This window comes from Acromyrmex echinatior, chromosome 4 (genome assembly GCF_024713525.1).
Source record: "Acromyrmex echinatior isolate Ae372 chromosome 4, ASM2471352v2, whole genome shotgun sequence".
NCBI classification, from domain to species: domain Eukaryota; kingdom Metazoa; phylum Arthropoda; class Insecta; order Hymenoptera; family Formicidae; genus Acromyrmex; species Acromyrmex echinatior.
Genome location: NC_141855.1, coordinates 12,171,579 through 12,198,784, shown reverse-complemented (window position 1 = coordinate 12,198,784; position 27,206 = coordinate 12,171,579). Strand labels below are relative to the sequence as shown.

The 27,206-nt window shown below is 27.4% G+C and overlaps 1 protein-coding gene across 5 annotated transcripts; it reads left to right on the top strand.

The window, feature by feature from the left end:
* The first annotated feature begins 139 nt into the window (after positions 1 to 139).
* Positions 140 to 25,613, top strand: LOC105146474 (ABC transporter G family member 20). Of its 5 annotated transcripts, none has more exons than XR_846192.2 (15): positions 141 to 1,196; positions 10,236 to 10,377; positions 14,455 to 14,699; positions 14,912 to 15,089; positions 15,163 to 15,256; positions 16,536 to 16,739; positions 16,831 to 16,934; positions 17,196 to 17,415; positions 18,383 to 18,560; positions 18,797 to 18,912; positions 19,140 to 19,210; positions 19,330 to 19,368; positions 21,279 to 21,455; positions 21,552 to 21,638; positions 24,206 to 24,346. XR_846192.2 is itself a non-coding variant. In XM_011056766.2 (15 exons), the coding sequence occupies exons 2-15, from the start codon at positions 10,274 to 10,276 to the stop codon at positions 24,418 to 24,420; spliced, it is 2,082 nt and encodes a 693-aa protein (XP_011055068.2). In that variant the 5' UTR covers positions 146 to 1,180; positions 10,236 to 10,273; the 3' UTR covers positions 24,421 to 25,613. The 5 variants fall into 5 exon arrangements, 4 of the variants coding, with proteins under 4 accessions (XP_087261471.1, XP_011055068.2, XP_011055067.2 ...); XM_011056766.2 differs by having other exon boundaries at positions 146 to 1,180; positions 19,280 to 19,368; positions 24,206 to 25,613; XM_011056765.2 differs by having other exon boundaries at positions 146 to 1,196; positions 19,280 to 19,368; positions 24,206 to 25,613.
* The last annotated feature ends 1,593 nt before the right edge of the window (positions 25,614 to 27,206 follow it).

The following is a 27,206-nucleotide window of genomic DNA, read 5'->3' as shown; positions in this document are numbered from 1 at the left end:
AGCATGCATTGTCCATCGATCGCACGTTAATCACCGTTTTCTTTGTCATTATCTCTCGCGGCACTTCAAAGTGACATCCTACGCGAATTACACTTGAATTACACTTACTGATGTCTATTGTAAGATTGGCAATTTGGTGAGATCGCTTCAACAGATCTGCTAGACTGAAATCTTGATCTACATCTGTTTACAACGATTTACTAACAGTAAGATGAGTTCGCTCTCATAGATTTCAACGTACTATAATCTGGCACATTTCTAGACTGAATTTATTTTCGTCTATAACCTCCTCTTTTCAGAGTAGAGCATTGTGCGCTCATTTTCAAAGTATGCTTCAAAAAATTTTACTCTCATAAAAATTTATGAAACTACAATTCTATCGAGTTTTATTTACACTTCTACTAACCTTGAAACATATTACAAAAACATGTTCGATTATCATGTCTCCTCCCAAAAAAGAATAACCGATCGAGGCTCTTTTATTAAGAGAGGGAGACATTACGTTTCAATATCATCGATTTCGATAGCAGCTAGATGTTGGCATTCAATCGATTAATCATGAAACTTTTTATTTAAAATGAAATTAATTTAATTGATTTATTTAAAATGAATGAATTTAATTAATAAATGTTGTTTTTAGAAAAATTACATTACATCATATCTTGGTCAAAAAATAGTTGGAGCATAATCCGACGAATATCCTTTGTATTTTTTGTTTTATAATCTTTTGGTTTTTTGTACTGTTTTTGTTTATATTCTCTTGCAATATTCTCTTTTTGTGATGTTTTTTATTGTCTGATTGTAGTCCCAAAAATCTGTAATGCTTTTACTGCTACTCCCGCATACCCCTATCACCGAAGAATCCCTCGCGCTCCTTGGAGTTCTGGAGTTAGAACTCCTCCTATTACACTACCAATAATAAAAATTAAAAATGAAATCAGACTTTGCGTTCTTGTATCTGCATGATCAAATAAATCACCAATGTGAAGAAACATAATATTTCATTTGGATTACAAAACATAAGAGTTAAGGACCTGAGATATTAATCCTGTATCTAAATAGGTGGGGAGAAGATAATGATATATTTAAAGCCGCTGCAGGTAAAGCCACACCAGTCATCGTGTAGTCTTGGAGAATGTCAGACGTATTTCTTTGTATTTCTTGACAGTCCTTAGAGAAAGTATGTAATAATCGCAGTAAGTATTTTAAACTTTTGAAAATTTATGACTATACCTGATATGCACAACACACACTTTGTTCATATTTTATATATTATAAAAAAGTGCGATTGTTAGAAAAATTTAAAATATGTTAATACAATATGGTACAACATGACATTGTTTCATTTTTCCCTTATGTTCTATCATCAGACATGTTCAGTGATTAATTGAGTTGGTCGAAGAGATTGAATAAATATTTCCTTCATAAATTTTATAAATCATAATTATCAAATTTTTCGAAGAAGAAAAAATGTTTTATTTATGAGCTTAATTAGTGGTATGTATTATATAAGATTCTAAACAAATTTAAAACTAAATTATAAATGTAACGTAAAAAGAAAAGTATATCTTCTTTTTTATTTCACATTTTTGAAAATACAAAGAACAAAAAAGGATGAGTTAACATAATTAAATCGGTAAGTTATACACTTTTATAGAATCTGTGTGTATGTATGTATATATATATATATATATATATATATATATATATATATATATATTAGGTGTACAAATAAGTTTCCGCTGTTTTTTATCAAAAATTAAGCATTTATTGTGAAAGAACGATACATAATGTTTTATTGAAAGTATTGTCCATCGCTAGCCACTATTTTTTCCCATCTTTCTGGTAGCATACGGATACCGCGTTGGAAAAACGCTTCATCTTTTGAGGCTATCCAATTATCGATTCAATTTTTGATATCTTCATATGATGTGAAGTGACAGGCCATGCGCCATCGATCGAAATAGATGATAATCGGAAGAGACAATATCTGGTGAATACGGCGGGTGGGGTAGAACTTCCTAATTGCGTATTCCATGTAGATTTTGACCGGCGTTGCAATATGTGGTCGAGCATTATCATGCAGGAGAATAATTTTGTCATGCCTGGAGTAGTAATGAGCGCGTTCCTTGAGTGCTCAGCTCAATCTCATCAATTGTGTTCGGTAGAGAGCCCTAGTAATGGTTTCGTTCAGTTTGAGCAACTCATAATACACGACACTAAGCTGATCTCACCAAATACACAACATGAGTTTTTTTCCATGAATATTCGGCTGTCGATGTTGAAGCATGGCCAGGTGATCCCCATGATTTCCTCTTCTTTGGGTTATCGTAGTGGATCCATTTTTCATCACCATTGACTATACGATGTAAAAAACCCTTTCGTTTATGCCTGACAAGCAGCATTTCACATATGGAAAATCGGTGTTCAACGTTTCTCGGCTTCAGTTCATATGGAACCCAATTCCCTTGCTTTTGAATCATTCCCAATGATTTCAAACGATGTGAAATTGCTTATTGAGTCGCTCCTAATGTAAAAGTGCAAGTTCTTTTTGCGTTTGGCACGAATCTTCATTCAATAATGCTTCCAATTCCGCGTCTTCGTACACTTTCGGCCTACGTTCGGCCTTCCGCCTACGTTCTTTATCTTCGACGTCAAATTCACCGTTTTTAAATTTTTGAAATCATTCACGACAACTTATCTCACTTAAGGCAGCCTCACCATATACTTCTACAAGCAATCGATGAGCCTCAGCTGCAGATTTCTTCAAATTAAAGAAGTAATCAAAAGTTCCCGCAAATGACGCTTATTCGGCTTGATGCTGATACAAAATCGCTAGTATTTCAAGGTTATGTTGTTGACAAATGTCCAACCTTACGATATAATGTTTTACATCACACAATTTTAACCATAGCTTGCTAGTGGCGTCGTCTTTTGTCAAACGATGGAAACTTATTTGTACACCTAATATATATATATATAAATTAATTAGATCAAATTAAATAATACATAAATATTTTTTAATCAGAAAATATAATACTTATAATTAATTAATTGAATGAATTCGAAACTTCTATATTCAATATTGATATAATTTAATATTTATTCAGTAATTAATACATAATGAAGCTATAAAGTATAAAATAAGTATAAAATTACATAAATATTACTCGTGAATGACACTAATAAGGAGAGAATAATATCTATTAATTTGATTTTCATTAAGAGATGTACTAATCGTATGCATTTCTATGCAACAATGCAGTAGGTTTGTTTGTTTCATGAACATCTATTTTACATTTCTTGTATAAAATAATACTCGTAGATTATATCAAATTTTAAAATGTCACATAATGAGCAAAAACATAAATGTAGTATGAGTAACCACACAACTTATATTCGTAAAAACCGTGAAATTAAATTATTAGTTTAATTCATTTTAATTAGATTTTAATTCTTAAGGAATCATGGCGTAAACTAAGGAAGCAACTTCAAATATTTTATGAACAATTAAATACGTTCAGTTTGTATATTTCTTTATTAATCCACATAAAAATCATATGTATTGATTTATATCATACTGATACATCGCAAAAAAGAGTAGATAATTAAATTTAGTAAAAGACAATGATTTTTATGTCTTTTTTAAAATATAATTTGCATAAAAATTATTTAGATGTGTAAATATGGAAGATAACTTGTTAAAAAAAATTGTGTACTCACTTTTTTATGTTTTTAGTTTGTCATAAATAAAATTAATCAAGTAAATTAATTTACTTCATATTTTTAAATGTCAAATCCATTTAGAACCACACTAATTAATTAATGCGAGAATAAATTTATTAAGAATGTCGTTGCAAGTTATGAAATTTTTTTCAGAATCAAAACGCTATAATATTGCACAGAAAAAATAGTTTGGTTATAGCTACCTAAAATAGATTCATCAAATGTTTTAATGTAACCAAACATAACTTTATCCTTACAAAAATTTAGTACCAAACAGAAAACTCATAAATATAAAATTATGTTTTGGTTATGTAACCAAAATATTTGATTAATCTTATTTTAGATAGCTGTTATTAAATTTGATAGCTATTGCCAAACTTTTCACACTTTTTTCTGTGTGTATTTCACGATCACGACCGATATTCATCCGTTTTTATTTCAAAAATAAGTTTTATCTCATAGCAAATTTGATTGAAATAGTGAGCACTGGTGTATATATTGTATATCAAAATCGTATACTGATTTAATTTGTATAAGAAATAAAACATATTTCAAATTATAAAATACAGATTTTATTTAACAATAAAATGTAGATTTCATAATTTAACGCGTTTCTATATATTGAATGCACATCTTTACAATCTTATCAATTTGTGTACGGCGACTTGAATATGTATCAGTGCGAGGGAGTAACCATTTAATTATTAATGAACTTAGAAATCATATTAACTGAAATGTCACACAGCGCTCGGTTATTACATAACATCAATTAAAATATATGAATTTGATTGGAACAATATACGTATCTTAGATGAGGAAAAAATATTGAACAAGAGACTCATCTCAGAAATATTTTTATCAAATAACAAACTAATGGTTTAAATTTACAAAATGATACGAAATTGTTGGACAAAGCTTATGATAACATAATTATATTTAAATGACACTCAATGTATTCTACATTTTTATGTTTGCACTTGTATTGTTGTCTTGTCAGATGAGACTCGATGTCCGACGCATGAAATTAATAACGTTTCCATGATCATGTAAGGCCCAGTTCTACTCACGATTAACTCTTAATCGAGATTCAACTTAATTCTCATCTTTTTCCAATTCTAAAATTAAAAAGAGAATAATTAAAAAGAGATGAATAAGTTGAACCTCGGTTAAAAATTAACCGTAAATTGTAGAACTAAGCTTAAGAAAACATTTTTTATGCTTACATTCTATTATATAATGACTCGATAAATTTATATAGCAATTTATATAGCACCAGGAAGTACGATGACATCACTGTTATATTATTGTTATATTACTACTTTTAGATGACTGAATTCTGTTAATTAACAATTTACATTAGCATTGATAAAGATCCAAAATCGAGACGTCTGCAATTATAATTTATTATTAAATTAATTTAAATAAACCAATCTTCACATTGTCATCCTGTATTGACTCTATTAAAGTCAAATAAGCATTATTATTTGATTGTATTGATTTATCTCAATCAAGCTTTAAAATAATTTTAATATTTAATTTAATATTTAGTATTTAAAAATAATTTAATATTTAGTTTATTAATTATATTGATAATCACTTAATACAATCATAGAACAGAGTCCTCGAAATCATTATAAAATTCATATGAAATCTCTATGTATAATCCGATAATTACATATGCAACCACAAGAAATCATTATATAATATTAAATTAAATCATATATTTTATCAAATAACTTTATAATTATGTAGCTAAAAAAAATTATTTTTAATCACATGAAATCATATGAAATCCGTGAGACGGATCCTATTTAAAGTAATGATTATTTTCTCGTATCAGTGCGCATTAAATTTGTCGAATTCACTATTATAAATACATTTCAAAATGCTAATATTTTATTAGCATTTTGATTTATAATTTCTTAAAACTCTATAATCCTTTCATGGTGTAAACAACATGTTGTATATGTATGTCCAGGCAATTTTTTAAATTATTTTAAAAACATGTGAATACGAACGCGCTGTTCTGCTTCTTAAAAAACTTGTCTTGGAAGAAGATGTCCATGAAAACCCAGCAATAGACGTCATTTTTTCGCTGAGCAATGAATATTCAAAATTGAGATCGCCTTCCTGTTTGAAATTAGTTTCCTCCAATTGTACACTTCATATCTGAATATTCATTCATCATGACTATCAGGTTCGCCAATGTTACTTCGAAACTGCATGTAATTGCATATATAGTGTCAAAAAGAAAGTATTACTAGTATAATTTACATAATATTATGATACTAATAATATGTATTAAAATGTAATATCAAATTTAATTTCACAAATTAGATCTTGTCTCAATTTACATAGTTTTCGTAAAACTTTTCCGACAGAAAATAATTATTATTTAACCGATAAATAAGATTTATTGTCGATCAATTTCGATTGGATTTAGTTTTCTTTATTGAAATCAAGGATCGATCGTATTTAGAATTATTTAAAATATATATTTTAAATAAAATAAATTAAATGAGTTATTTAATATTTATTATTTCATATAATTTCTTATGATCTATCTCACCAATTTGTAAAATTAAATTTGATATTACATTTTAATACATATTAACAGTATCATGATATTATTATTATATAAATTATACTAGTAATACTTTTTTTTTTACATTATATGCGTTACATGCAGTTTCGAAGTAACATTGGCAAACTTGATAGTTATGATGAATGAATATTCAGATATAAAGTGTATGATAGGAGGAAACTAATTTCAAACGAGAAGGCATCAATGATGCCTAATGTACAAGTAAGCAAAATAATTTTTTTGTGTTTCTTAACTATTTTTATAAGTAAAACACATATACAGTCTGTTCAATAAGAACGTGATGCTCATTATGTTCAATAAGAACGTGATGCTCATTATTCTACAAAGAGCGACCGTAGCGATATCTTCCTGAACTCGTTTGAACCTTTATTTTGTGCTCTTTTGCGCAATATATCCTACCAGCACATTGTGTAATTTACGTCAGCGAATTTATTATTTTTACAATGAGTGTCAAATTCTTGAAGCGAGGCAGTCTTTTTAGTGAATGGAATGGCCGGCAATGTCCTCAGATGCTAATCCGATTGAAAATGTGTGGTCGTACATGAAGATGAAACTCAAAGGAAAGCCAGTGTACACGGTGGAGCAGCTGTCATTTCAAATTAAGAAGATATGGCGATCTTTGCCAAAGAAATATGCAGATAACCTCATCGAAAGTATGGAAAAAAGGTGTCATGCAATAATCAGTAATGGAGGTGATTGGACAAAATACTAGGGTAGGTAATTGCGCAATAGCTAATAATGTGTACTTCAAAAAAAAAAATAAAAAACTGTCTAAATGTTTATAGTTTTTTGATTATGGCAGACACTTTCTTATTGAACAGACTGTATATAATGAAAAAATTTTTATTTAGTATTATCTTAGAATAAAAATGGCAAATTACTTTGCAAAAGAGATGTTACAATTTCTTCATTCTCTTTATATTATTCCGTATGTATTTTTTTATTTACGAAAGCGTACCCACATAGCACGAGGAGCTCGAGGATAAAATTTTTGTAAGCTTTAAAAATAATTCCTCGGAAATTCCTATGTCTGCTTATGAGAATTTCCTGAGAGCTTTACTTTGATTCGCTTTTTTTAAGTTCTCTAAGAGCTTAGCAAAATGAACTTCCTAGTTGAGAGCTTATTTAGTCGAATTTTGTAAGCTCCTTGAAAGTTCAACAATATGAACTGCGAGTTTGTTTTGTCGAATTTCATAACCTCCCCGAGAGCTCAACAAAGTGAACTCCTTGGGAAGACTTAAGTGAAACTTTGTGTTGTATAGATATAAGATTATAGATTTTGAATAAAAAATAAATTTTTTAAAGTTAATTTTTCATAGGAACGCTTATTTTTATAAGTTTCAAAATTGTAAGACTTCATGTCCTGAATTGAAGTATTTAAATTTAAAAAAATTTAAACTTTATTTTTCATTTTTTATAATTAGATTTTGTTGATTTGTTCAAAAATTATAAATTTTTTATTCATAATAGTTGAGGAAGCTACATGAATTTTTTAATATTTTTTGAACCATTTAATCTATTAAAAACACTCCGGATATTAACGACTCCCGTACACTAATGAGTATTACAAAAATGTATACATGGCGAAGATAGTCTTAAATAAGAAAATCTATAAATAAAAGTTATTTATCATCTTACGTACGATGATCGCAGGAAAAGAAATAAAAATTATAAAGGCTCAGCAGGCACTTTTTACATTTAAAACTTAAATACTAAATATATTTGAAAATACATACGCCATAATATATGAGATGAGATTTGTTTTGAAATTCAATTTAATAACGCACATAATTGTAAAACAATTGTGAGAACATAATTTAAAACATAATTGTGAGAAAAAATGGAACGGATGAAAAAAATTTTAAATTCTAACAACAATAAAAATAAACATGTTCAAGATAATAAGAGAGCCGAAACATTCATAATAAAGAAAATTATGCATTATGAAAAATGATTAATGGTATTATAATTTAATCGCTGGTACCTTTATTAACCTTAACTCTTATTAGCCTTGAACGGATTATTTATTTTTATTTTTAAGTTTGTGAGTCTGTTAAAATTTCATGATTCAAATTTCATGAAAAGTTTCATGATTAATATTATGGCAGCTATATAGTCTTATTATCTAGGACTTTTTAGTATCTTATTGTCGTGAGTGGTTCTTCAGTAAAGTGTCGAAAATTTGAGGTGGTGCCTCACCAGGGCCCACTCAAATTACGAATATTTCATTTCACTTTATTTATTCGTGCAATTAATAAAATTTACAATTGAGGAATTAGTGATTACAGAAATTGAGTGAGTGATGTATGAAATGCACATAGTGATAAGGCTCCAGCAAAATCCGCTGCTCTAATGCCTATTAGAAAAGAAAGCAATGAATTACAGCAAATTTTAATAGCGAGTGAAAACTGAGATAAAGAATAAAAATTAACGATAAATTGTACGCAGAGAAATATTTCCATAATTTGAATAAAATATTAAAACTACGTGTAATATCTTAATAAAAAGGTACGAAACATTCGAGTAAATCAAGAGCTGCGTCTTCATCAAAACAAAAAAATAAGATTATGTTTATTTGTCGAGGTTAATGTATTTATATTTAATCAAATTTATGCACGTATTTTTCCAGAATGGCAGTTGACTTATTTTTTGTTTTACCATTAACATAATTTTTTTAACTTTATTATCCTATAAAATATTTTTAAAATGTTATATAGATATTATTAAAAAAAATTAAAATAAGTTATTATAATATTTCGAGAATATCATATCAATATTTTTAATATTATGGGAGTATTCTATAGATTACGTCCACTTATATAATACTTATTATATAATACTTAATATTCCTGAAATATTATTAAAATATTTATAAATATTAATTATTCTTAATTTAGTGCAATTTGAATTCACAATCCAGTGACAAAAAGTTCTTATCAGTTTTATGCTGTATCTTGTAAAATCTAAAAAAACATTTTGGCGTGATTTTAAGACCAGTTCTACAATTGCGCGCCAAAATTATTTTATTATAATCTCGTTTTTGAGAAAAGTCTATGGTAAGATTTGTGTGCAGTTAGTCCAAGAAATGTCTGCGAGCGTTATCTGTCACTAAGTTTTATACGTGAAAGGTTACATTTTCAACATTTTCTTTCTTTCTTATTTCTTCGTTAACCTACCGTAGAATTTTGCACATGATTTCGGTACTTCAACTTCATTATACAAAAAAATTAAATGCTTCTATGGTAACTCGTTTTACTTTATCAAAGGATTATCTTAAAGAAGAGAATATCATATCGCAAAAACCATAATAATAAAAATCGTATAAAATGCAAAAGTAAAAACCTTTTAAAAAATAGAATATCGAGTAAAACAAGACAAAGACATAATAAAAATATACTAAGACACATATAATTTGGAGTGATACAATCTCAAGAGATGAGCAAAATATTGAAACTCAAAAATGTAAATAATAGATTAATGAAATTACCGATTAAACGGTTATGCGAAGAAAAAATTATGAACTAGCAAAGTAACACTAATATATTTCAGTAACAAACTAATTATATAAAACAAACTTTAATGTTGTATCTTAATTGAGTTATCAGAAATAAGTATATGAATTGCAATTAAATTTATATTAACTGTCAATGTTAAAAATTGTTATCATAAAGTACACACATACATGCTATCAAAATGAAATATTCTGAAAATTGTCTTCCTATTAAAATAAAATGTTAATAATTTCATATCTTTTATTTTTTTGTAATAACATTTTAAAATAGCTTCAAAAGATTTGAAAAGGCTATTACAAAAAAATAAGATATGTGAAATTATCGACATTTTATTGATTTTAATAGGAAAGACAAGTTTTAAAATTTTAAATCATCTGGAAAAAATGTTACAGTTCGGTCGCTGATCGAACACTCATCATCATTTTGCAAAATGGTGCAACAAGAAGCGGTGATCGTAAGAAATGCCATAAAGCATTATGGGAAAGGACAGTTGGTGCTTAACGGTCTGAATATGACCGTTTCAAGAGGTTCCATGTAAGTAACCGTTTTTTATATGTCAATACAAAAAATGAGTTCTCTTTTTATTTATTTTCGAGAGTTGTAAACAAATAATAATTCAAATTTTTTTGAAAGAAATAATTAAAAAGATGCTGTAAGAAAAGAAAACGCAATAAAATTAATTCGCGATTACGTGTTTTTAAACCTGCATACAGCATATCTTTTACCCAACCTGATACTAATTTCTTCACCTTCGATATGTGGGAAATTGCCTGAAATTGTCGTCACGCATATTTCCGCGTACATTCACCGATTGCTTAAATTGCCGCCGCTTGCAAAATACACGACAGAATAATCGTATAACTTTCTAATGAATATTTAGATAAGAAAATCTTTCGGAACCTATTAGAATCATTATAATTTTATCTCAAATTTGTATTTAGTTTCTCGAAGTATTTCATTGTATTTTATCATAATGCTTTTCAAGTCGCTGGCTAAATAAGTACTTGTTAAATTTATTAAAAATAAGTTTTTGTAAAAAGATGAAAATGTGTCAGAGATATATCTATTTAGCATTCTGCAATATTTAAAAAATCGTGAAAATCTTAAAACATACTAAAAAATTAATAAATAAACTTTCACAAAGTCTAAAATTGTGATATAAGACTCTTTAAGTTGTCTGAGTTAGATGCAAAAAATATCTTATAACACGATTTCAGATACTTTTTTTGTTGTCGGATTGACTCTTAATATATTTACTGATGATAATGATATGAATTATATTTATAATTGTCGAATCAAAGCAAAATTCTTATTTAAATAAGCTAAAAAACTTGATTACATGTCTAATTAAAATTTAACCTGTAACTAAATGTCTAATTAAAAAATAACCTGTAACTATTAATGATGATGAGAACTATTATGATCTAGTCCTACATTATTAACATATTGCCTAACAAATATATGTGAAATTCTCTTTATATTCAATTATAATGCTTGATTGAAATTAAGACATCCAAGAAAATGTGTTTAATGCTTTTGGCGACAATATTTATATAGACTTATCCGTTGGCAAGACTTCATCCACTGCCTCTAGAATCTCGTCCATCGCTGAGCCAACTGATTTTATCTCCTTCCTCTTATTAAAATAATGATGCTTGTCAGAGATGGTTTTTGATACGTGTCTATTTTTCTGTTTTTTTCGTTTTTATTTGAAGGAGTAAGAACTTGAAGTGTTCTCCGAAAAGGAGTTTTTCGGATGTCTGTTATATTTTTCAAAGATCTCTGCAATGTATTTAACATCTGTTCCAACATTTCGTTGATCAATCTCTTGCAAAGTGTTTGTAATGTTCTTGTTTGGTAAAATTGAAGAAATATTCATTAGTTGATTAAACTGTTTTTTATGATGTTTCATATACTCGTGACGAATGAATTCTTTTAATTTTGAGACAATTTTGTTTTTGAAAAAATCTTCATCTCGAAATGTTTTTATCTTAGGAAAAAATGTCAATTATCATTAATGATAGAAGTGTCCTTAACATCGGTGGGAGTGTTTAATGTAGATTCCTGATTGATTGGTACAGTAGTGATTCTTGGTATCATTTTCGGCACGTTTTATTAATTCCTGATGATTTTGTATTTCTATTTTAGATGTGTCATTATGTTGTTTTGATGTATTCATTAGAAATTTATTTGTATATATTTTAGTCTTAGTTTCAATAAGATTGCCTTTATTCTGTTTAGTTAAGATTTTTTTCAACGTTTTCAGTGCTTTCACTGTTATTTTCGTCTTCTAAGATATATTTATCATCCTTCGATTTCTCATGTTGTTGATTATCTGTAATTAAATTTTCTAAAAAAAATTCTGCTTGTCTTTTTAAATTCAAAAGTCGTCATTTTGAGATATAATCAAGATCGTCGTAAAATTGCTGCCATTTTAAATCAAACAATTTAATCAACCATAATAAAATCGATTTGGTATATTCAAGAGACAACTCATTGTTTGAAATTAATCTCTTCATTTCCATTGAAAATTCGAGATTAGAGATCATCCAAGACAATGCAAAATCATTTTCAAGGTTTATAGAGTCCTGATCTTGGAGTATAATAACATGTCGCAAAATTTCATATGCGTTTGAATTTTGATGAGTCAATCTTTTATAGCTGTTGCTTTTTATAGCTTCTTGCATCAGCGATGCCATGCGCCGCGACATACTTCGAAAGTTATTTTTGACCTACACAAAAAGTGTTATGTTTAACTATTCAAATTAAAAATTAAATTTACACTTAAGTTTAATAATTTAATCTTTTAATAAATTTCTATGCATATGCAAATATTTTATGCAAATATTCTATGCAATGCAAATATTTTATGCAAATATTAGTTACACATAAAATAAATTTATTAATAAATCAACTAATTTGTTTATGAAATATGAATATATTATAATATGATGCTCTTTGTTATGAAATCACTGTTACATGTTTCTCAGAATGCTCTGTTTGGTAAAGTTTTCTTGTATTTAAGATTATTCATCGATTATGTTAACTTCAAAGTCACTTTGTTGAATTTTACCTCTGAAAAAAAATTAATAGGGTCAAGTTTAGTAAAAATTCTTTATATTTTAACTTATATAAGAATATCTCAAAATTATTGAAATTATCCTTTCTATAACAAATTCTTTAAATACCAAAAATTAATTTTTTTTGTAACAAAAATACCGAGGATTCTATTTAATATTAATTGTGTACATTACATAATAATCTTTGTAATAGCATACATTGTGCATTATATAATCTTTGTAATATTACATGTAACAAAAAGTTTCTAAAAACAAAAACGTAAAATAAAAGATTTCCAAAATTAATTAGAGAAGAAGAGAGAGGGAGGGAGAGAGAGAGAGAGAGAGAGAGAGAGAGAAAAGAGAATATATCTATTTTATTTATTTAATTTTCCGAAATTTAATTTCAGGAAAATTTTTCCTCTTTGATTGTTTATAATTAAAAAATGATATATTAATGTTTTTAATAAAAAACAATTACTCTAAATTGATCGTAGAATTTATTATTAAACAAATATCTAATAAATATATCTAGTTATTAAAAGCAAGTCAACTCACTAAAATAATCTTCAAAATCAGTTTTGCCATTAATCTCAATAATTTTTCTTTCCAAATTAATTATGATACAGACTTGCGTTTCCTCCATTTTTGTGTAGTTTTTCAATCAACTCATCAAAATCACTCAATTTGTTCGTGCGTAGATCGATCAACATTGTATTGTCATGTATCATCGATATAGATCCTTGGACTGGTAAAGAGGAGAAAACTTCTCTTGTGAGTAGCAAGATCATGATGATACTAATAATCATTATGACACAACGAGACTGAAGTGAGTTGTGGGTTTGCTTGATGATTTATCAAGTGCAGCGGACGACGATATCTCTCGCTCGCCATATCACTATCTCGCGAAAGTTACACAGTGGTGTCTAAGAGCATCTTTGCAGCGTTTTAATTATTTCGGAAAATGGAATAATTTTTTTTATTCTTATATATAAAACTGTCAATTTGATATTATAAGTATACAAGTATTTATATATTGTAGAAAAATTACATGGATAATAAAGATAGATGTAGTTAAATATTTTCTAATTTCTCTTAAAATTCTATTAGGTGTTGGAATTAATTCGTAGCGTTTTTTAATGAAAGAATGTTATTTATTTCACATGAGCATTAAAAAATACATTAATGAAAGTACTTCCCATCACTTGTAAAACGCTACGAATTAATTCCAACACCTAATATATTTTCATATTACATCGGATTAATATTAATGTTACGTAGATATCTGGACGTTCTCCAAACAAATTTTTAAAAATTCGGATTTAGAAAGGAAACAATAACCGCCATTGTTCTTCGATGAAGTGCGAACGTGAGTAGATAGATTGGCTGATAAGTTGATTTCGAAAGAGAATCCATACTAAAAAATTATGACGCTGTTTTTTATTGTGAGATTAAAGGAAATATTTACTACTTTATGTGCCTCTCTCTTCTTGTTCGAATGTATCGTCTAAAATAAGATGAAGCGTATAAACAGAATCCTTCTTTTAAACAGATATGGATTGTTGGGAGCGAGCGGATGCGGCAAAACCACTCTGCTGTCCTGCATCGTCGGAGTTCGATATCTTGACAGTGGAGAGATATGGGTCTTAGGAGGAAATCCGGGCAGCAAAGACTCTGGCATCCCCGGGCCTCGAGTGGGTTACATGCCACAAGAGATCTCTTTGGTCGGAGAGTTTTCTGTAAACGGTGCTTTATATTATTTTGGCAGGATCAATGGGCTCGACAATGAAGAGATCGGTAAGACATAGAATGGATAGAGAAAAAGACATTCTCAATACACGCGAAAATATATATGTTCTGAAAAATTCCAATTTTACAAGACACTTTTAAATAAACATCTTTCAAACAGTTTCAGTTTCTGTTTTGGATTACTCGTTTTCTACGCTAAATATATCACACCATAAATTATTTCGAAACAACTATATTAGCTTCTCTGTGTTATTTCTAAGAGACAAGACAGAAGTTCTTTTCGGATTTGCTCCAACTACCTCCAGCGGATCGCTTAGTGAAGAACATGAGTGGAGGTCAGCAAAGAAGAGTTTCCTTTGCTGCCGCATTGATCCATAGGCCCGAACTCTTAATCCTGGACGAACCCACTGTGGGCTTAGATCCAATTTTAAGGGAGAAGCAAGTAGATTTTACTTTTCTTTTAAACATAAGCATAAAATAATAGGAAAATGTTTAAACTTTTTCTTCGTAGCATTTGGGCCTACTTGAGCCAAATCACGCAAGAGGAAGGTATTACTGTGCTGATCACGACGCATTACGTCGAAGAAACTAAAGATGCTAATAAAGTGAGTCTTGTAATGTTTCTTAGATAGTGACTCTTTCTAGTAAATTAGTTCTAATAATGTAAAAAAGTTGCTGCAAAATATTTTATAAACTTTAAAAAAATTACATTTTAGAGGCTCAGCAAACTAATAATTTAATAATAAATTCATATAAGGGCAAATGAGCCAATGCACGCTGTCGGTACCAAAAGAATATATTATTACAATTACAAAAGAATATATTATTACAATTTACAAAAATCTTCCATATGAAAATGCGTTCTAACACGAAATAATTGCGATGAATTTTTTATGTTAATAACATAAGATGATAACAACGTAATATAATTTATGTATCTACTGAAATAATCTAAATTATGTATCTACTGAAGATGATTCCGTTGAGAACATATGGAAAATTTTTGTAAATTATAACAATATATTCTTTTGACACTGACAATGTGCATTGGCTCATTTAGTCTTTATATGAATTTATATTTAAAAAATGTTTTTTAATTTAAGAAGAATCTTGTTTTATATATTATATAATAATACAAATTCATTACGTGGTCAAAATTTAAAAATGGAAAGATAAAGAGCATACACCATCAACGCAAGATTCTTAGCGAGTAGTTATATTTGATTACAAAAATTATAATCGAATTATACAAATGTTAAATGTTAAATGACATTTCGGCCTTACATTAGGCCATCTTCAGTATATAAAAATATTATACATTATTTTCCGCACAACGGGCGACTACTCTAAGTATTATTTTCTTAAACATATCTAATTATAACATAAAAACGCTCGTTAAGAATTCTATCGATTACAATAGAAAAAAATATTTCACAATACCGTATATGAATACAATCTCGGACCAATTTAATATTATAAAGCGAAAAAAAAATAATTTTGAAATAGCGTATAACGTATGAATACTTTGAATCGTTTCATAAAATTAGGTAAGGATAAATTAGAAAAAATGGAACAAGTGTAGAACATGGTACATGTGATGTAGTATACAAAATAAGCTGTTTTGATTGCGACTCCTCTTATGTTGATCAAACAAAAAGAAGAGCAAAAACGCGAATTAATGAATATAAAGCTAATATAAAAAAATCAAAAAATTCTCTTACTGTATTATCACTGCATCAGATCGAATGTGGTCACAAAATAAATTGAGATAATAATTTTCGATTATAATTTTTGTAATCAAATATAACTACTCGCTAAGGATATCTTGCGTTCGTGGTGCCCCTTATCTTTCCGTTTACAAATTCATTCTTCAATATTGCGCAGATTGGTTTGATGAGATGTGGTAAATTGTTAACGGAATCAGCGCCGCAAAAATTACTGGAGCAGTTTCAATGCTCGTTCTTGGAAGAAGCTTTCCTGAAACTGTGCGAGATACAGAATAATACTTTGAATAATGAAGTTGAGAGATTCAAAGTGGAAGATATCAGCAGCGACGTCTTGTCTCAAAATGAATATGAACGAACAAAAGTATATATATAGAAATAATTTTGCTATTCTTATTGTTATAAAAAGCCATGTAAATCTGTATTATTGCATGATACAAATTTAAATTGTTAAGGTAATCTCGGAATACAAAGAGGTTTCGAAACGTCAAATTTCACGATTGAAAATATTCAGAGCTCTATTGACGAAGAATGGTATACAATACTTTCGTTATTATGGGTAATTATCACTAAATTTATCAATAATTAATTCTGCGATAACAATTAATTGTTAATAGTTGTTAATGAATTATTATACACTTTTTTATCTATATAACCAAATTTCTACTGTTTTATTTTCAAATTTTGCAATTATCTTCCTTATATTTGTACTTTGAATCGTTGTACATGTATGAAATATTATATTTAAAAAAATTCAAATTTATTAAATAATTCCACGTTTCCTAACATCATAATAATAATAATAATAATATTTTTTCAGAGGATTAGTTTTCGCAATAATATTTCCAATAATTCAAATCTTCGTATTTATTATGGCAATTGGCAATGATCCGAAAGATTTGAAGATTGGAATTGTTAATGATGAGGCGGGTACTTGCAGTAGCAACTTTGGTCATATTTGGAATGACGAAATCACCTGTCATTTTCGCAATCTCAGTTGTAGATTTTTACATAATTTTGATGATTCTATTGCGACACAGGTACAACAATTTACGTTAAAATTAAAACGAGAAATTAAATCGTATGTATTAAAACAGTATAAAAAGAAGGTCTATAAACAAGCAAATAAAGATGTATATTTAATAATTAAGTTTAATATCATAAATAATAGATGAAACATGTTTCTTACTTAGCTATCATTGGCCATTATATATAATAATATATTTATATATTAGGTGTTGGAATTAATTCGTAGCGTTTTACAAGTGATGGGAAGTACTTTCATTAATGTATTTTTTAATGCTCATGTGAAATAAATAACATTCTTTCATTAAAAAACGCTACGAATTAATTCCAACACCTAATATATATACACACACACACACACACACACACACACACATATATATATATATATATATGAGATAAATAATATATAATATATATATATATAAGATAAATAATCTCTAAATAATATAAAACGATACTAATCATGAATCATATATTAAACACATCATAATTATACGAATAATAGTTGCCTGTTTATGTTTGTTACAAACGCAAATCATAAATTGAATTCAAAGTTCGTTGCCATTTCGTTGATGGAATTATAATTGATTGTAAAAGTTGGTGATGAAATAACGCAGAGTCAAGTAGTTGATATCGATTAGTTGATTTGTTTTTGATATCGAGAAAACTAATGATATTAATATTAATGTGTATAGGATTTTCTCTTGAGATTATATGTTAACGATACGAGATATGAGAGCGAAATGTGATAGAAAAACAATTTAAAGATTAATAGTGTATAGTTGGCATGTATATAATATTAAAATAATTTTACGTTTTCTTGATATCCTTTTCCCGCGAATTTTTGTATTTCAATAAATTGAAATATAAAAATCTCAATACATATACACACATTTTGATATAAATTGACAGAATGATATAAACAATAATAAATGTTAACATATTTCTTGAAAATTCTTATTAATACTTCGCTTTCAGGAGTATTATGATAAAGTTTCTGAAGCGAATCATGTTGTACAAAATGGTAAACTTAGCGGTTTACTGTATTTTAGTCAAAACTTCTCAGAAGCTTTGCAGAAACGAATGGAAGAAGGTGTTTTCACGACAGATTCCAATTTACTCGCCAGTCAGATTCAAGTTTCCCTTGATATGGGTGGTACGTTTATTCATGTATTATAAAAAGGATTCTCTATAATAAATAAGAAATTTTGTTAACTTAAACATATAAAAATTATTTTAAATAAAAAATATCATTTAAGAAATTACATAAAGAATTCAATAAATTAAGATCCAAATGATTTAAAATCATGAATATTAGCAAACGGTGCACAAAATTAATTAATTTATTAGTAAAGTTATAAATACTTAAATTTACAATGGCTTTTGTTACAGATAGACAAATTGGGCTTTTCTTGCAGATGAAGATATTTAAGCGTTTTTTAGAGGTTTTTGAGAATATCATGAAGGATTGCAAATATTCGCCAAAATTGGTTGATCCACCCATTAGAGTAAATATGTCTTATATTTTGTTATAATTTTAAATCTCTCTTTTTTTCAATAAGAAATGCTGATTATGGACTCTCGAAATCAAAATAATGTAGGAAATTAGGCAAATGAGAGTTCGATGCAGATACTTAATGCACAATCATCTATCTTTTTTTCTCTTTCTCCGTCCATTTTTCTCTCTTAATTACGTAAAATTAAAATAAAGGAATAAAATTCCAATTGTTTTCAGTTTGAAGAACCTATTTATGGTACGACCGATCTCAATTATGCGGATTACATGGCACCAGCATACATGTTAACGTGAGTAAAAGTCAATCCAACACAATGAACGAAACCATTGCTGTTACTAAACTATTTATATCTTTGCAGACTTATCTTCTTTTTAGCCACTACAGTCTCTACTGTCTTAATAATTACAGATCGGATGGAGGGTATCTGGGATCGAAGCGTAGTCCAAGGTAATTCACTAATTTAGGCCCGAATTCAGTTCTTCTTCAGATCTCAAGTCTGGTCTCTAATATCTAAACTCGGATTTTAATCTTGAATCTCTAAATCTAATTTCAGTGCTAGTAGCTAATCAAATTCAGTTCTTCGTGACTGTTCGTGACTGAGCGGGAAGTGTGAAAATAAAATAAAAATGTGGCGAGGTTACAAGATGTAATTAAATGTAATCGACCGAAAATCCATTTAGAAAATTCATTTTTTTAAGAAAGTGTGAGGTAAAGAATCAAAATATTTATAATATATAAATAATAATATTTATAATATATAAAATATTTATAATATGGTAAAAAAATTTCGCTGAAATTATTCTATTTTTGGAATATTTCAGCGAAATTGCTGAAAATGTGCTAAAATTTCACTGAAAGTGAATTTTTTAGCTAACATATTGAAAAATCATGGAATTTAAATGAAAATTTCTCTGAAATTTTGTGGGAATTTTTCGGAAATATTCATTAAAATTTCTCTGAAATTTTGATGAAAATGAAATTTTCAGCTAAAAATCACTGAAAAATTAAACTGAACATTTTTTAAAATGCTGAAATTTTGCTGAAAAGTGTTTCAAAACGTGAAATAACTTTAGCGACATTTTTCCACCAAGGAAGGTTAAGTGATAATATTTTAGAGGTACAAATAAGCCATGGTGGAAAGAATATAAGGTGAAGTACTCCCGTGGATGCGCAGTAGGAGAGTGAACATTTGATTGGCTGTTCCAGTATAACCAGCGCTATTATACGCAAGAAAGTGCATATTGGAGAACATTTGATTGGTTATTTCCAGTATTGCCATTATGCGCAATGTTTCACCTTATATTCTTTCCATCATGCAAATATGCTACTCAGTTATAATTCTCTTTGTCAAAAATTCCTAATTTACAATAGACCGTTGCAAGACATCTTCATTAAGCAAATCAGAGCGGTTGTTTTCAATGCGTTCAGAGTACTAGTACAAGGATGATTCATTACTAGATAACGTAAATTCTCTCATACAATATGTAGAAAAATAGTTGTATTTGTTAGAGAAGAGAGTGGCAATCGTCACAGCCATAGCTAATCAGCAATTAGAAAATTTAAGGGCAGAGAGTGAACGTTTGGTAGGGAAGCTTTTTGAGAAAAGTAGCATCTGCTTGAACAAAAATAATTGTAGTATTTCCTTAGTTTCACTGGAAACCAGTTTTGTAAATATTCTGAGACACGGGATTGGTTCTGACACTTTTACCTGTACAGTTTGTAATTTATTATATTTAGTGGGTTACGTATACACTATATAAGATAATTGAAAAAAATGTAGTGAAGAACAGAATCCAGAGAAAGAAACTTTTTCAGATATGATAACAGTTACGGTATCATTGGAATTAAGAAAATTGAAGGACATGTAACTATCTAGCGTAGCTACAGCACTAAAATATTCCAAAACGTAGAATAATTTCAGCGAAAATTTTTTACCAGGTTATTATAAATATTTTAAATATTATAATATTTTATTTATAATATTTTAAATATATTATAAATATTATAAATATATTATAAATATTATTTATATATTCTTATCTCACACTTGCTTAAAAAAATAGATTTCCTAAATGGATTTTCGGTCGATTACATCTTGTAATCTCACCACGTTTTTATTTTATTTTTCTCACATTTCTCGCTCAGTCACGAACAGTCACGAAGAACTGAATTTGATCATCAATGACTAGCACTAAAATTTAGATTTGAAGATTCAAGATTGAAATCCGAATTCAGACATTGAAGACCAAACTTGAGATCTAAAGAAGAACTATGAATTCGGACCTTAGTCTTCGAAATCAGTTTTTCAACTATTTCTTATCATAGTAATTCAAATGTGTAATGTAAATATGCAATAGGGGTCAAGACACAAGATATTCTGCTATCCCACATTCTTATTCAGAGCATCAGCATAATTATCCATACTGTTATGATAGTGCTTTTATTCTTTCCTATATGGGGTTTAGAATGCAAAGGATCAATATTTACTGTAATAATCCTCATATTTTTCGTCGGTTTTTGCGGACTGATGCATGGTAAGTACTTCACACAACATAGATATTAAAAAAAGTGCGTAGTAACAATTCAAAAACTGCTAGAAATTAAACTGATTTGTGTTAATACTTTCGTAGGTTTCATTATTTCTACTATGTGTAACAATCACACTATGGCGAATTACTGCTCGGCCGGAAGCTTTTTCCCGTTAATATTAACATCCGGTGAGTCCTTATTCTTTTTTGTTTTTCGCGAAAATTATTTTTTATTTCAATCTAGAGTTATTAACCTACTATTAAATAATATCATTATTCTTCATATATTCTAAAAAAAAACGTTATTTTATTCAAATAATGTTCTTATAAATCCTTATTCCCTAAATAATTGTGAAATTAAAAATATATTCTCTAGTATTGTTATGAAATAACATGGTTCATGTAACTCATCAGCAGATTAAAAATTTATTAACATAATAAATAATAGATTTAAAAAATTAAATATTTTAAAAAATTAAAAAAAATAAAACGAAAATTTTAACCATAATCAAATACCACTTAAATTCTTTGTATTTCTACTAAGAATATTGAAGAATTTTTTTATAAAAATTAAAAATATCAATCTTGACGAAAATCGATTTGTTTATTTCAATTAGATTTTTCGAGTAGAAACAAAAACTTGAAATTTTTTTCAATTATTATATATTTTTTTTTCTAATAGAGAATTTCAAGACGAACAATTTGATGTGATTATTTTTTGTTTTTCAATAATTTAAACAGAAGTTATGTTCAACTAAATATTTACAAAATAAAATAAATTAAAAATATTAAAAAACTCATATCTAGGAAATTAATGGATAAAAATCTAAAAAAATAACTAAGTTTTTATATGAGTTTTTAAAAAATAACATATTTTTATATGAGGAATATATAAAAAAAAATTAGTAAAAAATCAGAATTGGTGACGAAGGTCGGCGATTTGGCATGAAATGACTAATATTCCATATATATTAAATACCGCGGAAAATTCGTGTAGTTTTTTCAAGAGATATTTATAGGGGAAAAAATGACATGAACTTTCCGCGGTACCTAATACATATATACATATTTATATACATATTTATATATATGTATTTATACTTTCGCATGCGCCCAACCTTACACATACATAATATTAGAACTCCTGCTCAATTTTTAAATAATCATTTTCCAACAATGATACCGATTGGAGATAGCGACTTCAAGAGCGAAAATGAATAAAAAATAAAGAAAACATTTGTATATGTGTAAGCTTGTCGTGCGAGAGTATAAATATATAAATATGCATACATGTAAATATGTATATATGTAAATATGTATATACATATATGTAATATGTAAATAGGACATATAACTTTATTACTATCAGTCTCAAATCCAAATAAAAAGAAGGGCAACTCGTCATTTATTATTGTTTTTTAAATAAGATAGACTTTTCCGTTGCCAATTATCAATATTACAGTCGATATAAATCGAATCTAAAATGATCCGGATAAAAAGGATTAGTTGGAAAGTAATAATTGATATTTTATCATATTTTCAAGCAATAATCGATGTTTTTCATATTTTCCATAAGATGATTAATTTTTTTTGTAACAAATGTCCTAATGAAAAATATAATCTAATTAACGTTTTGTGATGCAATATTACTCGCATTTTATCCAATTTGGAATTAATTTCTAAATTAAGGCATAACTGACAGTGACTTTATGCGAATACATTAAAATAATGTGAATAATATTTTTTTCACTTTATTTCAATGTACCAATTTTTTCTTATGTTATTATGATTATTTTCTACGAAGAAAAATACATTTAAAAACATAGAAATAAAATAAAACGATGCCCGAGTGGTCAAGAAACCCTCGAAAATTTGTTATACACTTTTCTTTATAATTGCTAAATTTAAATATTTATATTACATAGCTTATATACATGTATATTATATTATTAATAGTAATAAAAAAAATTGTAACTAATGTTAGATTAATTTAGAGATAAGTCAAATGATTATTTTTCATTAACGATTATAACAGTTATTGTTACTTTAACATAACCGGTTATTTAAATAGTTTATAACAGTTATCGGTTATAAAAACGGTTATCTTTTATAATACTTTATATCCTAGTCAGCATAGTCAGTGTAGTCACATTTTTTTAATTATATCTCATTATTTAAGTCATTTAAGAAATCTATTTTGAAATATTTCATTATTTAAAATATTTATATAAATAAATAATTTAGAAGTGTTAAATTTTATGCACAAAGATTGATGTCAACTTGATAAGAGATTAATGAGTAAGGTCAATATCACATACATCCGTTTTTTGTCGAATTTTTCAAACATGTTAATTGGCTGCAAGACAGAAAGGATTTCAGACCTCTTTGTCCTGTATCCAATCAACAGGCTTGAAAAATTTGTCATACGGCAAAAAACGAACGCATGTATAATAATATTGGCCTAATACAGCGACAGTGCTTCTACTGGCAAAAAAGATAAATAGTAAGCTCTTAAACATTATTATTTACCTTTTATTTACTTATAAAATTTAAAAATAATCGTTTAAGTTCGATAACGTTATTTTTCAAATTCGATAACGGTTACTAAAGTTATTTCTCAATAACGATTACTCAGTAACAGATAATGAAATAACGCCCATTACTAGCTCAGTTCAAAGTAACATCAACAACATCTAACAAAAAATTATCTTACGTTAATTAAATTTTTATTACTATACTAATTAACAAAGTTATAGGATGTATATGGCCGGTGGAAGGAATGCCAAAAGGACTTCGCTGGTTTAGCTATACATTGCCAACTACGTTACCCTCTATATCTTTAAGAGCAGTCATCTATAAAGGTTATTCCATATTCGAATCGCAAGTTTATATTGGCTTTTTACTAAGTATAGGATGGATATTATGTTCTTTTATGATAACTATATTTGGGGTAAGATCGAAATCCTCATAATAATTTTACAAACAAAAGTAATCTCGCATAGAGACTATAATGTTCAGTTAAACTTAAATGTACAGAATGTTTCGTCTAATTTAATTTATTGATTTATATACAATGTACAAGAAGGGATATAATTATTTAATGATTATTTGTAAAAAAATTATTTTAAAGGAATAAATTTAATATTTTTCTATTTAATTAATCGTAATTGCAAATTAAATTTGTTTTCTATTTTAAATCAATAATTATCAATACTTTAATCAATACTTTATTTTATTATATAATATAATAATAATATGTACAAAATTAATTAATCACTTCTGTATGATAGCAGTATTAAATGTTCTCAGAGAATATCAATAAATATTTTAGACAAAAAATTAATCTCATATGAGGCAGTCCACGTCAAACTGAACACCTTCAAAATATCGTCATTTAAAATTTTTTTTTAATTTGCTGACATATTCTATAGATAAAAATATGACATGTCTTATATTTTTATTTGTAGAATATGTTAACAAATTAAAAAACAAATTAAAAATGATATTTCAAAAGTACCGGAATTTAACGTGGAATGCCTCATATGTGATATTATACTAAATATATACTGAATATCTATAAAGTCCCATCCAGATCATATATCTCGGCTTTAAATATGGAAAAATGTTTCAAATAAAAATTATAAGACATTAAGGAGGAGATATGAAAATATGAATTTGATCTTGAGTGATCTTCTAAAAGTTAGATCAATGTGATCGTTGTTTTCTTAAATGGAACCCCTCATTTTTTATTGCATATTTTTGTAGCTTACCTCGAAAACTTTTCAAAATACTATAATAAAATATTTTTTCATTAAGCACTTTTCAAGTTATAAGGCTTGAAAGTTACAGTACCATCGGCATTAGCATTATGCAAAGTGTCCGACCGATGGCTAAAAAACCTCTTAAATGTTGTTCAGAATCATGATCTAGAGGCCATTGGAGGTTGGTTCTCTTATTTTCATTCACACTAAAAATTCATGAAAATGAAAATAAACATATCTAAAACTGTTTCCGAGATATATGGCCTGGATGAGACTTTATATATTTAGTTAGACACCCTGTATATTTAGTTGTAGTAAAGTACTTTTAGTTGTATTTATATATATTGTACAAAAGATTGTTGTATAAAAAATAAAAGATTGTGTTGTTTACAAAATAAAATAATCTATTTTAATATATGTATACATGTAATTACACTTTTAAGTTATACATTTTAATTAAAAATTAAAGAAGAGTAATATTACAATTGAAGATGAGAAGAAAAGAGTCGAAGAGGAAAATTAAGACCAATGGAGAAGAGGGAATCGAAGAATAAAGATATATACGGTTCATTAAATATGTTTCCGTGACAACATATTAATCTTACATATATATTATATGTATAAATATACACAGTATTCTCTATATACAAACATATGCAATACATTTCTCTCTCTCTCTCTCTCTCTCTCTCTCTATATATATATATATATATATATATATATATCTGTTTATACTCTCATATACATTACTATCATATACTTACTATAATTATATCATTACATTATATAATTATATCTGATGATAACATAGTTGTGATGCATAATTTTGACGATTATCATTGCAACGATATAAATATAATAATTATGATCAAATACTTACATCAACAAATTTGTTATCATAATTGAGCTACACAGTTATAATACACAATTCTGTTATTATTAATTTTACAATTATTATAATTGCCATATTTTTAATTATGATACATATATAGTTACGGCAATATATGACAATTAATATTCAATTAGTTATTATTAATAATTCTTTTTTTATTTAAACTTTGTAATTTCTTTCATGATTTCTATCTTTTAATTTCTTTCCTTCTTTAAATCTCTTTGAAATTTTGACCATGTTTAATTTGAAAGCTCACTTTAGATTTCGAAATCTAAAAAAAATAGATTATTTTAATAGTGATTTATGACATATTATATATATAATAACTCTATTATTTTCTAATAATTTACATTCACAGATCTATAAAAAATAGATAGCCAATCTGTATAATAGAATAATAATACATACAAGGGGAAAGTGTTCATCGAGTTTTTCAATGCCAATTTTTTGGTGATTCTTGAGGCCAAAAAATGAACATATCGCAACATGCGGCTTTGTTCTCGTTTATAAACTTTTTTAAATTGGAATATTGAACAATCCAGCGAATCGGGTTCGCATTCGAGGTTCGGTAACTTTTTTTTCTCTTTAAAATATGTACTTTGTTACTTTCTTTCCAACAATTCAAACATCGATATCATAAGATTTCCTACAAAAACAATATTAAAACATTTTCAAATAGTTAAAAAATTAATTTTACACAAAAACTATTAACAGCACGTTTCAGACAATACAGTTTCGAAATGCTTTATTTATTAAAAAAAAAAAGTAAATTTTTTAGATCTTCAAAAATTTATAACTCGAAAACAAAGCCGCATGTTGATAAACACCGCGACACGTATATTTTTTTTACCTCAAAATTTACTAAAACAAATTGGCATTAAAAAACTCAATGAACACTTCTGGGATTCCCCTTATTAGTGTGGAATAATACTTCAATAAACATTAAATCTCTGTTTTATTTAGAAAAGATGACAACATAAAAACAAATCAGCCCTATAAAAATAGTTAATTTAATAGCGAAATTAGATGTAAGAATGATCATGATATGGATTCCGCGTATTTTGGTAACTTTCAACTCTCTCGTTGTTGTTGTTGTTGCTACTG